Below are 15,861 nucleotides of genomic sequence, written 5' to 3' on the forward strand. Positions count from 1 at the left end.
GAAAACAATTGAGTAAATATTTTGTGCACAACATGCAATTAGGGGCAAATACATAAAAGGTTATTTTAAGGACAGGGTTTTGAAGTACACGATTGTACAAATAAGGTAAGAAAATCAATTAGTAGCCAGTAAATCAAATGGTCAGGGATCTTGTAATTACTGATCCATGAATGAACCAAGTCAGAAAAGATGAAGAAGAGCTTTAACTTAGGCCGAGTCACAGAGAAAATCAGCAAACAATAGAAAGAAATCAATCAAGCCATATTCAGAAGGAAGTTTGAACTAATTGCAAATTTGAAAGTCACTTGAGAGGGAAGTGCATCATATATAAGGAGCATGTGAGCATGTTAAGCATAAAATAAAGAAAAAAAAGAGAGATTGTCGTGTCATTGTGAAATCAGTAGGAAAATCCAGTGTAGAAGAGTTTAGTAAAAAACCAGAATTGTATGAAAACTAAGATGTCCAAACTCAGTTCAGAGACTTGTAGTTAGTCTGAAATAATTAAGGTTTTTTTTTTGAAATAAGACCCTAGTCAAGCAAACCACAAAGTAGAGATGAGGGGGCAAGCAATTGAATCGAAACATGTTTAGAAGTTTCAGAAAAGAACTGAAACTTCCAACATGCTTCTTTCAACAATAGAACTCATGAGTAACATGCACACACAGTAGAAGGGTTCAAAGCAAACAGAGTGAAGAAACTAATTCAAAGCATAATGAGTAAAGACTGATAAGAACAATAGAAAAATCATGCTTAAGAAGATCTTTTAGAAGAAACTTAAATAGAGCTCAGTAGAAGGAAAATAGTAAAAACACTTAAGAACACAGTAAAAAAATATAGTAGGAGAACATACCAGAACATGGTTCTGGTAGAAGAAAATACCAGAACACAGTAGAAAAACATACGAAAACATGGTATAGGAAAACATAGTAAGATATGCATACAAGAACATGGTAGAAGAAATTCAAGAACACAATAGAAGCAAATACACATGAAAGACAAAGAAAGTCAGAAAAATACTTAAACACTTTCAGAAAAACCCTAGATCAGAAAAGAAAGATTTTAAAAGTAGTTTTTTTGAAAGAAGAGTCAAGAAAATCTTTTGAAAACTCAAGGAAAGCATAGATACACAACGGATCTAAAGGAATCGGAGAAACCTCGAAGGGTTAGGGTTCTCGAAGAACCCTAGAAATGAGAAAGGCTTTGAAAAGTCACCGATCTGAGTCGGAGAGGTCAGAATCAGGCTCACACAATCATGGTATGCCGGAGCAAGGCCGGAGATGACCGTGGAACTCGAATCGACAGAGGTCTGGACACAATCCTTCATGGTCGAGTCATGGAGCTTCAGTTAACCAGGCGTAAGGAGCCATAGGTGGCCTGGTGGGTGGTGAAACCACCATGGATTTAGGTTAGAAGGTGGCCGGAGAAGGTGAAAAGGATTCATCGGAGAGGAGGGGATGGGGGAAGGTTCTAGAGAGAACCAGGGGTTAGAGAGATAGAGACGAGTGAGGAGAAATAAGGGGTATTGGGGGGGTCGTTTGATTAAAAAAGGTAAGGGCAGATGTAGACCATTGATCAAAATTGATCAACGGCCATGATCTGATCTAGGTTGGGCCGGGTAATTTTAGGAATTGGGTTGGGTGATTTGGGAATTGAAATTGGGTTGGATTAGGAGTGCAAATTAGGTTGAAATTGAAAATAAACTCTGGCTAGGTTTTAAATAGCCATTTTCCCCATTTATTATATAAAAAAGTAGAAAATTAATTTCTGGAAATAAATTAAAGGTACTAAATTAATTAATAATATATAAATATTAAATTAAAAATACTGGAATCAATTTTGTAATTATAAACATTGTTAAATCTAAAATAGGCTAATATTGCAATTATATGCAATTTAGCTTTAAAATACTTAATAAATTTGTAAAAAATGTGAGAAAATTACCTTAACTATATTTTAGTATAAATATGAGAATTCAATAAATGAATTACCAAAATACCAATTTTGGGAACACTTATTGGGTTTTTCTTGATAAAATAAGGCAATAAAATTAATTTTAAAAGCTTTAAAAATAATAAAAATATTTGTAAATACAAATATATGAATGCATGTGGTATTTTGAAAGTATTTTGCATATAAAAAATATACAGGAAAAAATTAGGTATCAACACCTGGTTCATCTCTGGCTGGTGAGGAAGAGACTGCATTGGCTTCACTTGGCTCTTTCACCTGACTCATCATGTCTGCCTTTCCATTTGTCATGTCAATGACTTCACTTGTAACTAGCAGAGGCTCTCTATCTTGATCATCTTTGTTGATTTTCTCACATGAGGGATATGACTCGCCAAATATTACATGAACACTTTCCTCAACATACTGAGTCCGCTTGTTGTATATCTTGTAGGCTTTAGTTTGAGAAGAGTACCCCAAAAAGATTCCTTCATCACTCTTAGCATCGAATTTTCCAAGTTGATCCTTTCCATTATTGAGAACATAACATTTGCACTCAAATATTCTTAAGTGAGTCAGCTTGGGTTTCCTTCCATTCAGCAATTCATATGGGGTTTTGTTCAAGAGAGACCCGATCATGCACTTGTTCACCAAGTAGCAGGCAGTATTGATAGCTTCAGCCCAGAAGTTCTTAGCAATCCACTGTCGATCAACATTGTTCTTTCCATTTCCTCAAGGGTTCTGTTCTTCCTTTCCACAACTATATTTTGCTGGGGAGTCCTTGGTATTGAGAAGTTGTGAGTAATGCCATTCTCGTTTTAGAATCCATCAAACTTAGTATTGTCAAACTCTATTCCATGATCTGATCTAATGCATGCTACTCTTGATTCCATCTTCACTTGAATTTTCTTCATAAAGGCTACGAACATTTCAAAGGTTTTATCTTTTGTTCTAAGGAACAGAGTCCAAGTGAATCTAGATTAGTCATACACTATCACAAAGATTTATCTTTTTCCTCCCCTGCTTTGCACTATCATAGGGCTACATAGATCCATATGGAGAAGATCTAGTGGTTTTGAGGTGCTGACATCATTCTTTGGCTTGAATGAGGATTTCACATACTTCCCTGTAGCGCAGGCATCACAAACCTTGTGTTCTTTGAACTTTGACATGGGCAGACCACGAACCAAGTCCTTCTGAATCAGTTTATTCAGTAGAGAAAAGCTTGCATGCCCCAGTCTTTTGTGCCACAGTTCAGCATCATCATCAACTGCTTTCAAGTAACTCAGATCACCACTTTGTAGAGACTCGAAATAAGCAACAAATATATTCTAGTATCTTTTGGCCACCAGTACCACTTTACTAGTTACTAGACTTGTAACTGTGCATATCTTGGACAAGAATTCCACCTTATTTCCTTTATCACATATCCTGGAGACACTCAAGAGACTGTACTTAAGGCCATTGACATAGTACACATTCTCAATTGAGTGAGTGAGTGACTTTCCAATTTTTCAAACACCAAGAATGTACCCCTTTTTCCCATTGCCAAAGGATACACTCCTTCCTTGTAGGGCTTTTAATGAAAGAAAATCCATGGTATTTTCAGTCATGTGCTTTGAGTATCCACTATCCATGAACCATTGTTGACTGCTTCCTTTCGTTGTTCCCTCCACAATGAGATCACAAGTTAGATTTAGGAACCCAAGCAAGTTTGGGTCCCTTGTAATAAGCAAGAGGATGAATAAGTGCTCTTTTAGTCCATGCAGATAACATGCGTTTTTTGTGAGTGGCACCTGGTCCCTTTTAGCAGTTACTCTATCAGAAAAAACTTTATTTTTCTGCAGAGACTGAACCTTGGCTTGGCAATTTTCCTTGAAATGCCCATTGTTCCCATAGTGGGTACACAGTCAATTATCGGGTACAGTAACATATTTGCTATGAGGGTTGTAATGTATTCTCTCCCTTTGAAACCATATTCTCTGTCTGTTACCACCATTATGAACATACATGGAAGTGATAACCTCCGAGGACCAGGTCCACTTAAGAGACTTCTCAAGATCATTTTTTACTCTTTTCAATTCAGCTTGGAGCTGCCTATTTTTCTCAAGTTCAGCACACAAACTAGTTTTCACAGCATTTAACTCGTTTTCAAGCTTAATGTGTGCCTCACTAGCTACCTCTTTCCTTTTTCAGAATTTCTAAGCCTACACTCAGCTCCAAGTTCCTCTATTATTTCCCTTAAGTCTACAATCACTATTAAGAGGTCATCTCTCTCCTGTTCAATAACAGTCACTTTCTCCACTGAGGCATCTTTTTCTTTACTGAAATTCTCAATGGTTTCTTTCAAGTCAACTACTGTTACCACCAGATCATCTCTTTCATGTTCTACACTAGTGATTTTCTCAATTAGAACCTTCTTTTCATTTTCCAGATTATCTATAGTTTCCTTTAAAGCAACCACACAGACTACCAAGTCATCTCTGATTTGCTCAACATCTCCTAATTCTATGGTCAAGTAATCCTTATCATCTACAACACTATGATAGGCATCAATTAATCCATTTGCTAATGACATGAGTTTTTAGGAGAGTAGGATTTCTGATTTCTCTGAACATCCCTGTAGTTTACCTCATCATCTTCATCATTGTCTGAGTGAGCCATCAAAGCAAATATTGAATCATATTCATTTGCTTCACTTTCAACTACCATCATAGATCTACCACCTGCATCAGTTTCTTCTTCAGACTCACTAGAGGAATCTCCCCATGTTACAAGAGCTTGCTTTACAATGTTGTTAGCGACATTCTTTCTTTTGAAGCATTTGTCAGGAACCGGGTTCCTCTTGGCTATTTATCAGGGTTGTATTTGAAGTGTCCTTGCTTTAGGAGAGGACACTCTTTGATAAAGTGCCATGACTTTCCACATTTATGACAGAGGTTATAATTCTTTGGTCTACTGGAACTGCCTCTCTTTGGTATCCCCCTATTCCTTCTGACCATTTTCTAAAATTTTTTGGTTAGGTAAGCCATGTCACAGTCTTCCTCACTTGATTCATTGCCTTCAGCTTTGAATAACAGGTTCTTTTCCTTCTTTGGTTCTCTTCTTTCACTGTCCTTCTTCTTCTTCATCTCGTAAGTTTTAATATTTCCAACTAGCTTATCTATAGTTAGGGCCTGCAGATCCTTTGCTTCAGTGATGGCATTCACTTTACTTTCCCATGAACTAGGTAGAACACTGAGAATTTTTCTCACGAGCTTGTTCCTAAGAATGATTTCACCAAGCGTGTAGCTCGTTTATGATGGAAGTGAATCTTGTGTGCATATCTTGAATAGATTAATCGTGTTTCATCCTGAAGAGCTCATACTCAGTGGTGGGCATATCAATCTTAGATTGATTTACTTGAGTGGTTCCCTCATGTGTTATTTACAATGCTTTCCATATTTCCTTGGCGGATTGACAAGCTGAGATCCTTTTGTATTCATCAGGTCCTATGCCACACACCAAAATTTTTTTGGCACGAAAATTTTTCTCCATAGTTCTCCTATTTGCATCGTTGTATTCTTTCCTGGTCTTTGACATCGTTACTGGAGGATATCCGACCTTCTTTGTTGGGACATAAGGACCATCACATATAACATCCCACAACTCAGAATCTTCTGCCATGATAAAATTATGAATTCTTGTTTTCCACCATCCATAGTATTGCCCATTGAACCTGGGTGGTCTATACGTAGATTGACCTTCTTCGAAATTTGGTGGAGCAGCCATGAGGATCCTTCCTAGGTGTTAGTCTGATAGAAAGAACTCGCTCTGATGCCAATTGATAGAATATATGAGTCCACCAAACTATATAGAGATCAGGTCCTCTATGAGTTTCTATTGAGAATGCTAATAAAACAGTAAGCAAATAAGACATAGAGTTTTTACGTGAAAAAATCCATGCTCAAGGGGATAAAAAACGATGACCTACACTTGAAGGATTTCAACTTCACAATGAGCAACTTTAGATTACAACCTATGCAATCTAGGAATTAAACTCTTAATTCTCACTAACTTCTAATACACCTATTACAAACCACTTTGCAATACACCTATTACAAAAACTTCAACTCATGACTAACTCTAGTCACGACTCAAACACTAGGGGTTTATGGTTTTACAAGAGGTTCCTAAGTAACGCTTCTAGATAATCAAAGTAGGAATTTCAATGAAGAACAATTACAAAGTTACAACTCGACTAAGGACATACAAAATACTAGATCTTAGAACTGGTCTATAGTAGTGTTAAACTTTGTTTTGATGCACTTGAGAATTGAATGCTTGAATGTCAGATGCTTGAATGCTTGAATGAATTCTCAAGTGTTCAAGTGATGTTTTGTTGTAATGTTTTATGTTAATACAGCATGGATGACATCACTTGAATGATGTAATCACTTGGTAGGTCAAATGAGAAGTGACTGCAGAACTGTGTTGCACTGTTTCTGTGTACAGTGCAGGCAGTCACTTCCCAGCTTTCCAGCTGTAGACAGTTGACTTCGTACTGCTGTCAGGGAAACACAAGGGTATCAGGTCCCTGTGTTGATTCTTTATCTTCTGAAGTTGTAGCAGTTCACAATAGCTGGAGTCCGTTGATTTGAGTTGTGTACCAAGTGTGTCAGGTTCCTTATCTGGTTCTTTGACAGTAAGTTTGTTAGATCATCAAAACATAAAGCTAAGACATTGTAAATCCATCATATAATAACAGATCTCTTGTGCAAAAATTGATTATGCAATTAGCGGATATCATTTGATAGGAAGGTGTGGATGTCAAGTATTAGGAGTGAAGGTTAGGAGGGAGTCGAGCGTTTTTTTACTTTGTATCGCGGGCGGGGCTAGTCTGATAGTGTTTTGCCTTGGACTGCTAGTGGTTTATGTAGTGTCTACACTATTTTTTCATTTTTTTATAATACTGTGGCATTATTACTGGTTATTAGTATTGTTTATCTATCTATTTTATGTCTCTTACAATACTGATATTATTTTTCTGGCTTCTGTTGTTGTCACTGATCTATTGTTTATTTTCGTATTCTTGAGCCGAGAGTCTTTCGGAAATACCCTTTCTACGCCTTCCGAGTAGGAACAAAATCTGTGTACATTCTACTCGTGGAATTTTACTGAATTGCGTTGTTGTTTGTACTATTCATCAGTTTCACTCTCTCTTTTATTTTTATCTTTTCAGTTCTGATAACAATTCCAATTCTGAGATTCACAGTCCACCTAATTTGAATTCGCGCACAAAGATTAATTGCTGAAAGGTTCATTTTATAACTTCTTATTACAATAGAGCTTAAGAGATAAGAACCATCTCAATTTGTGAATTATTTAGTAATTTCGATAACGTCATAGCATGTTAGTACTAAAATAATCACATAATTACGTACATCTGTCTTTCCAATATGACAGTTGGATTATTGATTGGAAATGGAGTTGCCTATCTAATCGTTTTCTTTTTCCTTCTATTTTTGTTTGAATTTAATTGGATATTGGATATTATTCATATGAACATATATATTTGTTTGCCCGTAAAATAGTATAGTTGAATTTATACGTAGTTTCTAGACAAGTGAACTGATTTGATCCTGAAAATAATAAAATAATTGAAGAATTATGCAATACTTATCCTTAAAATGTAGATAAAACAACAGAAGTCAGAGCTCCGGGAACGACAATAGTGGAATCAAAAAGCGAGAAAGTAAAATTGTATTAAGCTTTATATAGAATATAGTGTAAGGTTGCCACAAAATTCATGTCCTTTACAATGATAACTGACCTCACTATTTATAGCTTTGTCTAGGGAAGAAGGTCCTAGGATCGTGCCCTCCTTTAATGTCAATTATGAGGGTCATTGATGAAGATGTAATGGTGAACATAAATGTCAAATTCTCTGTAACGGGCCGTACTCGTTCTTAATGCCATAGAATATTCTCTATTAAATGTTACCGGGTGCAAAAAATTTAACACACATTTATGAACGTTATCCCTTCCGGTGACCAAAGGAATAGTTGCGTTCGGTTTTTGGCCGTCCCCGTCTTGGATTCTACGTGTCCTTCCTTTATTTGACCACATATCATATCATATTTTCCCCCGTACAATATTGTTGCCACCCGATGGATTCAATTTAAACAAATTGATTAGATTATGTTTACTCAGATTACTAGCTTACAAGGGGAAAAAGAAATTACCAAGACATTAAAGAAGATACTTCTTTGTAATCTGAATGAAACAAACCTCCGCAACACAGTTGCGTAATTTTTGTAACAAAGAGTAAAAGCAAAATCTTGAGGAGAAAATATCATAATAAACTCACTCCAGGCTGCATAGCAGTTTTTTGAAATGATATGTGAATCACATGGAAGGCTAGTGTTACTCTTGTTTGGATAGTTATTACCTGTTGTACTGTATCGTATTATTACTTTAAATATAATATTTATTTTGATTGTTACTTAAATTTTATCATATCATTAAATTCGTCGTTACATAACGACGAAAAATGTCAATTTATGCAACGATGGATTTGGTGTGGTGGTCATCGTGCCCTTTCTTATTATGCAATAATCATATTTTTTCCTTTATACTATGTATCGTATTTTTTTCCTAGTAATGTTGCAAGTTTATTCTTCATATTATTGATGCATGACATCATGAAACAGCGACAGGCAATACAATTTATCCATACATTAACGCAGTACAATACAATACAATACATCATGAAACGATATGTAATTAACAACCATCCAAACAAGCTCAATGAAACGAGAGATTAATTCTTGAAAGTTTAATTAATTACTTTTGGTTCTTAAAAGACCTTGAAAAGCATATATGATAAAATAAACTTATATGCACTGGCGTTTGTACCAAGCAAATAAATATGTCTCTATATTAATATTTTATCACTTAATCATAGTTAATCCATAATATGTATTATAACTCCTATACTTCAATTGTTTGGTTTGGTTTATATAAACACCAATTGCAACTTGCAAGTAACTACTTTTTTTTTAATGTCTGATCTCTATGTAATATAGACTCGGGATAGAGTGTGTTTATTTGATCACCTTGCTGCATTAAGCTCCCGTTATGCGCGGGGTTTAGGGAAGGACCGGACCACAAGAATCTATTGTACGTAGCCTTACCCTGCATTTCTGCAAGAGGGTGTTTCTACGACTTGAACTCGTGATCTCCTGGTCACATGACAACAACTTTTGTATTGGGAAAAATTGCATTTATATATGTAAGTGACATGTTGAGACACGTGGACTGGTCAAATAGTCAAAGAATTATAATTAATCAAGAAGCACGGGCAGCAGTAGAAACGAGCAAAGGAAAAGGAAGAGGCACGGGAGGACATTTGAAGGATTCAGCGCCCGTACCTATTTAAATCATTTATCAAAAGGAACAGATCTGACCATAATAAAGAGCGCATATACGGAATTGGACAGGCATTAAATACTGGATACGTTAAAGAATTTGTATTGATTACAATGATTGTGTAACGTAGCATTTAATGTCTTTAATTATTCATAATAGCCTCATTATGATTTGGAGAAAATACATATCTTCAAGATACCTATAAAATGGAGGTATCTAGTCACTTGCATGGACAAGAAACAATTGGAATATACTTTGATTCACTTGTTTTTCTCCTGATTACACTCTGGTTACTCCAAATTACTCTCTTCTACATATTCTTTTGATTATCAGTAACCCGCATTCTTCTAAATTTTAGCTTTGAATGAAATTCTATTTTTTGGTTAAACAAATTGGTTCCGTTACCGGGAATTTGATAATCTATTTTCTTTTCACTTGACCTTCCTTGTTACATCAATTATGTCGAATAAAAATGACAACACCCAAGGAAACCAAGAGAACCAACAAAGTCAGGGAGGCCCACAAAATATTAACATTCAAGTTTCAACTCCGCAGGACTCTCCACATCAATCTCGTGAGGGTACTCCTGATGGATCTCAAATAAACGAGTATGCTCAATTTGAAAATGCTGAAGCTGTTGATGAAGCTTTGCAAAAATTAATTACTGCTCAGGTCAACAAAGCTGTTGAGGCGCTTGTTAACCAGTTACCTATTGCAACACCCACACCTTCTCCAAATAATAACACTATAGAAAACCCTCGTTCCGGGCTTGTTAACTCAGGCAGCGGTGGAACTCCCAGTAAACCACAGGAGAGAGAACCAGGTAATGTAATTAATTATGATTTATAAAATTTAGTACTAACCTTGCAGAGACAACTCAAGGAGCAAAGTGAACGCATAGAGCAGATACCCGGGGTGCCGCCCATAATTAAAGGGGTAGACATGGACAGATATTCGCAACAACCCTGGAAGCCAAGTGCTGCCCCCCTCCCATTTCCAAAAAAGTTCAAAATGCCTGATATTCCAAAGTATAATGGAACAACAGACCTACGAGACCACGTGACTGCATTCACAATGGGCGTAAAAGGCAATGATTTAACTAAGCAAGAGATCAAATCGGTATTAGTCAAGAAATTTGGCGAAACACTCACCAAAGGAGAACTAACATGGTATTTCCTTTTACCTGAAAATTCTATAAACTCTTTTGCTGAGCTTGCCGATTCTTTCATCAAAGCACACTCGCGAGCCCAAAAAGTGGAAAAAAGAATAGAGGATATTTTCAAAATTAAGCAAGGAGATTCAGAATTGCTTAGAGAATTCGTGGACAGATTTCAACGCGAAAGAATGACATTTCCGCGTGTACCTGATAACTGGGCAGCTATAGTTTTCACAAGCAATTTGAATGAAAAAGTTCGGAAGCTACGAGGAGACTCAAGGAAAGCCTTCAAGAATTCCCAGCTATAACGTGGAATGATGTTTATAACAGGTATAGCACGAAGATGAGAATTGAGGAAGATACTGTTCCCCGATCTCAAAAAGAAGAAAGTATACGTTTAAGACGTGCAGAGAACGAAAAAAGATCCGGTAAAAATAGGTACGAGCCCTATATGGGACCTGCAGGGAAAGACTCACGGTCAAAACAGGATAATCAAAGGCACGATCACAGATCAGAAACAAAGAATCATGTTCTTCATCAAGATTTAGGAACGAGCAAAACAACTATGAGTCACGGGATGATGATAGAAATTTAAAAGCGAGATTCGGAGGTTACAACTTCAACGTCAGCACCTCCGAGATCGTAGCTGTTTTAAAAAGCATGGGAGATAAGGTTCGATGGCCAAAGGAAATAAGATCTAATCCAAACAGGCTCAACCCTGACCATTGGTGCGAGTTCCATAATGATCACGGGCATAAAACAGCAGATTGGAGATTTTTACAATGTGAAGTTGATCATTTATTAAAACAAGGATATCTTACTGAGTTGTTCAGCGAGAAAGGCAAGCAAGCTTACATGAAGAACAGGCAGGAGCCTCCAAAACCACCTTCTCCCAAAAGAACTGTTAACGTTATAAGTGGGGGTGAAGACATCAATGGTGTGTCATATACTGCAGCTAACAAAACTTCCAAAATAACTATTACCCAAGGGAAATGGGTGCGGCATGTTCTAGAAGAAGGCAATATTACATTCAATGATGCAGATATAGATGGTGTATTAATCCCTTATAATGATGCACTGGTAATATCTTTAATTGTGCATGATACTAATGTGAAACGAGTTTTGATTGATCCAGGTAGTTCCGTGAACATTATTTTGCTAAGAGTGCTACGTGAGATGCAAGCTGAAGATGGAGTAATACCAAAGACGCATACTCTATCTGGATTTGATAATTCCAGCATCGTCACAAAAGGAGAAGTAACACTCACCACTTTTGCTGAATGGGTCGTCAAAGATACAAAGTTCCTGGTAGTAGACATGGAGATGACTTACAACATGATTCTGGGGAGACCATGGATCCATGAAATGGATGTTGTTCCTTCAACCTTGCATCAAGTTATCAAATTTCCATCGCCATGGGGAATTTGTCAAATTCGCGGATATCAACATACGTCCAGGGCTATTAACTCCGTTGCAGATACAAGCACGAGAAGTGGAGGCAAATAGCAATCACAGAAGGCAGTTGAGGACACTACAACACAAACCTCAACTGAACAAGTGCGAACAGATGTAGACTCAAGGCCTGATACCATTCAAGGACCAGAAGAGAATGAAGATATCAAAACAACGATAGAGGAATTAGAACCTGTCGTGTTATTCGCTCAGTGGCCTGATAAAAAAGTCTATGTCGGAGCTAATCTTGACAAGGCAATGAAAGGTAAGTTAATTGAATTTTTGAAAACTAACATGGATTGCTTTGCTTGGTCCCACTCTGACATGATAGGAATACCACCGGAGGTGATGAATCATAAACTAAATGAAGATTCGTCATATCCTCCTGTGAAGCAAAAGAAAAGAAAGCAGGGAACTTTCAAGAATCAGGTGATTCAAGAAGAAGTCCAAAAATTGCTAAAAATTGGTTCCATTCGAGAGGTAAAATATCCTAACTGGTTAGCCAATACTGTTTTGGTTCCAAAGAAAAACGGTAAATGGTGGGTTTGTGTAGATTATATAGATCTTAACAAATCCTGCCCTAAAAATTCTTTTCCATTACCACACATAGATCAATTGACTGATGCAACTGCAGGTCACGAATTGTTAAGTTTTTTAGATGCATATTCAGGTTATAATCATATTAAAATGAATCCGGCAGATGAAGAAAAAACTTCATTCATAACAGATAGGGGGACTTATTGTTATAAAGTAATGCCCTTTGGTCTAAAAAATGTAGGTGCAACGTATCAGAGGTTAGTTACCAAAATGTTTCAGGAATATTTAGGAAAGACAATGGAGGTATATATAGATGATATTCTTGTTAAAACTCAGTACTCAAAAAATCACATATCACACTTATCTGACACATTTCAATTTTGCGCAAATTTAATATGAAATTAAATCCCAAAAAATGTGCATTTGGCGTTGCATCAGGAAAGTTTTTGGGTTTTCTTGTTTCTAACCGTGGAATTGAAGTAAGTCCTGCACATATTAAAGCCATTGAGGAAATCTCTGACATACTTTCAAACAAGAAATAAGTTCAAAGATTAACAGGGAGAATTGTGGCCTTGGGAAGATTCATCTCTAAATCATCAGAGAAGTGTTTTAAATTCTTCTCAGCTCTTAAGAAGCAAGATCATTTTGAATGGAATGAGGAATGTCAACAAGCACTTAGGAATTTGAAAACGTACTTATCAAATCCACCTTTGTTGGCAAAACCAAAGGCTGGGGAAAAACTACTCCTCTACCTTGTTGTTTCGGAGGTGGCGGTAAATGTTGTTTTGGTCTGAGAAGAGCAAGGTAAACAATCACCTATCTATTAGGTAAGTAAATCTTTGTTAGATGCAGAGACGAGGTATCCTCAGTAAGAAAAACTTGCACTTGCGTTAATCATGTCATCTAGAAAGTTAAGACCTTACTTTCAATGCCATCCTATCGTTGTGGTAACTACCTACCCTTTACGTAACATATTACATAAGCATGAGTTATCAGGTAGGTTAGCTAAGTGGGCAATAGAGTTAAGTGAATACGAAATTGAATACCAACCTAGAACTGCTATAAAATCACAAGTATTAGCTGATTTCGTGGCTGATTTTAGTCAGGGAATACAGTTAGAAGCAGAAAAAGAATTACAGGTGTTCAATGGAGCTAACCTAGGAACTTGGACTTTATTCACTGATGGCTCATCTAACGTGAGAGGAGCAAGTTTGAGGGTAGTATTGGTACTACCTACGGGATGAAACAATTCGGCAAGCTATTAAATGTCATTCCATAACTAACAATAAAGCAGAATATGAGGCTATGATTGCAGGTTTAGAACTAGCACGAGAACTTGGCATAAATCAGATTATAATCAAGAGTGATTCATAACTCGTAGTTAATCAAATGTTGGGGACTTATACAGCCAGGGAAGTAAGGATGCAGCAGTACTTAGAAAAGGTATGAGAATTGATAAAACAATTTCAAGATTGGAAGATTAGATAATTACCCAGAGACAAAAATCTTGAAGTAGACACCCTAGCAAATCTCGCATCTGCGGCCGACATGGCAAACGATGCAAATGCCTCAGTGATACATTTATTTCATTCAGTTCTTGATCCTGATGTGAATGAGGTAAATTTTAATAACTTAACCTGGGATTGGAGGAACGAAATTATTGCTTTTTTGCAGTATGGAACCGTCCCTGATGACAAGAAAAAGGCTTATGCGCTTCGAAGGCAGGCCACTCGGTACTGCTTAAAACAAGGCAATCTATATAGTAAAATGTTTGGTGGACCCTTATCAAGATGCCTTGGACCTTCACAAACAGAGTATGTAATGAGAGAAATACACGAGGGTCATTGCGGGAATCACGCTGGTGGAAGATCACTAGTAATAACCTTAATTAGGGCAGGTTATTACTGGCCTAAAATGAAAGAGGAGGCAGAAAGTTTCGTGGCCAAATGTGATAAATGCCAGAGGTACGGTAACAATATGTATAGACCTGCGGAATTATTACATCTGGTCATTGCGCCATGGCCATTTATGAAATGGGGAATGGATATCGTAGGTCCATTACCGCAAGCAAAAGGACAGGTAAATTTTTTGCTTGTTCTCACTGATTATTTTACTAAATGGGTAGAGGCAGGTGCATTCAAACAAGTGCGAGAAAAGGAAGTCAAAGACTTTATTTGGCGGAATATCATATGTCGATTCGGCGTACCAAAGGAGATCGTATGCGATAATGGTCCTCAGTTTATTGGAGCTCAGATCACAGAATTTTTTCAAAGCTGGCAAATTAAAAGGATTACGTCAACACCCTATCATCCGGTGGGTAATAGACAGGCAGAATCAACGAACAAAGTCATTATCAACAATTTAAAGAAACGACTAGAGGAATCAAAAGGAAACTGGCCTGAAGTGTTACCTAGAGTTTTATGGGCTTATCACACAACTGCAAAAACAAGTACGGGTGAAACACCGTTCTTATTGGTTTATGGATTTGAGGCTTTAATTCCAATTGAGATAGGGGAACCAAGTACACGGTTCACACAGGCGACACAAGAGTCTAATGACGAGGAGATGCGGGTCAACCTAAACTTACTCGAGGGGCGGAGAGAAGCTGCTTTAATAAGAATGGCAGCACAAAAGCAAGTCATAGAACGATACTACAATAGAAAAACATGCCTCAGGTTCTTCAAAATTGGGGACTTTGTGCTTAAAAAGGGTTTTCAGTCTACAAAGGTATCTAACACAGGGAAATTGAGTCCAATATGGGAAGGACCCTACAAAGTGCGTAACATTGCAGGAAAAGGAGCATATGAACTGGAGACAATGGATGGCAAGATACTACCTTCGCATTGGAATGCTGTTCATTTAAAGAGATACTATTTCTAAGGAAAATCCACAGTCAGGTATAACCATTTTAAATCTCATTTTTGAATTGTTAAAATTTTACTAACGATTTTAGATGATAGGCAAAACGCTAACCCATACTAAATGATGAGCCACGACCTGCAAGGCACATGGAGTAACCTAAAATTCATGGCCTAGGGTTACAATTATTCTGATAGAAATGCAAACGGGTTATGCAGTCTTCATCTATAATCTTCCCTCCGAGTCCCATATGTTTTTCCCTTTCAGGAAAAGGACCAAATAAGAGAAACTATCAAGTGCTCGAGGCTTCATACTTCAACACTCAAATACTTGGGGGACTACATAATATACACGGACATGTGTATAAAGAAGGAAAAGAAGATTAAGGAAAAATCAAGCTTGAAAGAGTCAAGTAAAGAGCAAAAGTCATAAAGCCACGAGCTAAGGCCAAAGAAAAACATCACTATAGTTAGGGTAAAGGCTATGTACTAAAACGGGTT

General features: G+C 37.0%; 1 protein-coding gene across 1 annotated transcript; it reads right to left on the reverse strand.

Moving 5' to 3' along the window:
• Positions 1 to 2,154: 2,154 nt before the first annotated feature.
• Positions 2,155 to 5,718, reverse strand: LOC104213984 (intracellular protein transport protein USO1-like). The gene is made up of 8 exons (XM_070172520.1): positions 5,378 to 5,718; positions 4,985 to 5,211; positions 4,524 to 4,796; positions 4,128 to 4,479; positions 3,958 to 4,044; positions 3,481 to 3,669; positions 3,096 to 3,243; positions 2,155 to 2,649 (listed from the first exon to the last, which is right to left on the reverse strand). Exons 1-8 carry the CDS (start codon positions 5,716 to 5,718, stop codon positions 2,155 to 2,157), a joined length of 2,112 nt encoding a protein of 703 aa, XP_070028621.1.
• Between the last annotated feature and the right edge of the window lie 10,143 nt (positions 5,719 to 15,861).

The sequence above is a fragment of the Nicotiana sylvestris genome, chromosome 4 (genome assembly GCF_000393655.2).
Source record: "Nicotiana sylvestris chromosome 4, ASM39365v2, whole genome shotgun sequence".
Classification (NCBI taxonomy): Eukaryota; Viridiplantae; Streptophyta; class Magnoliopsida; order Solanales; family Solanaceae; genus Nicotiana; species Nicotiana sylvestris.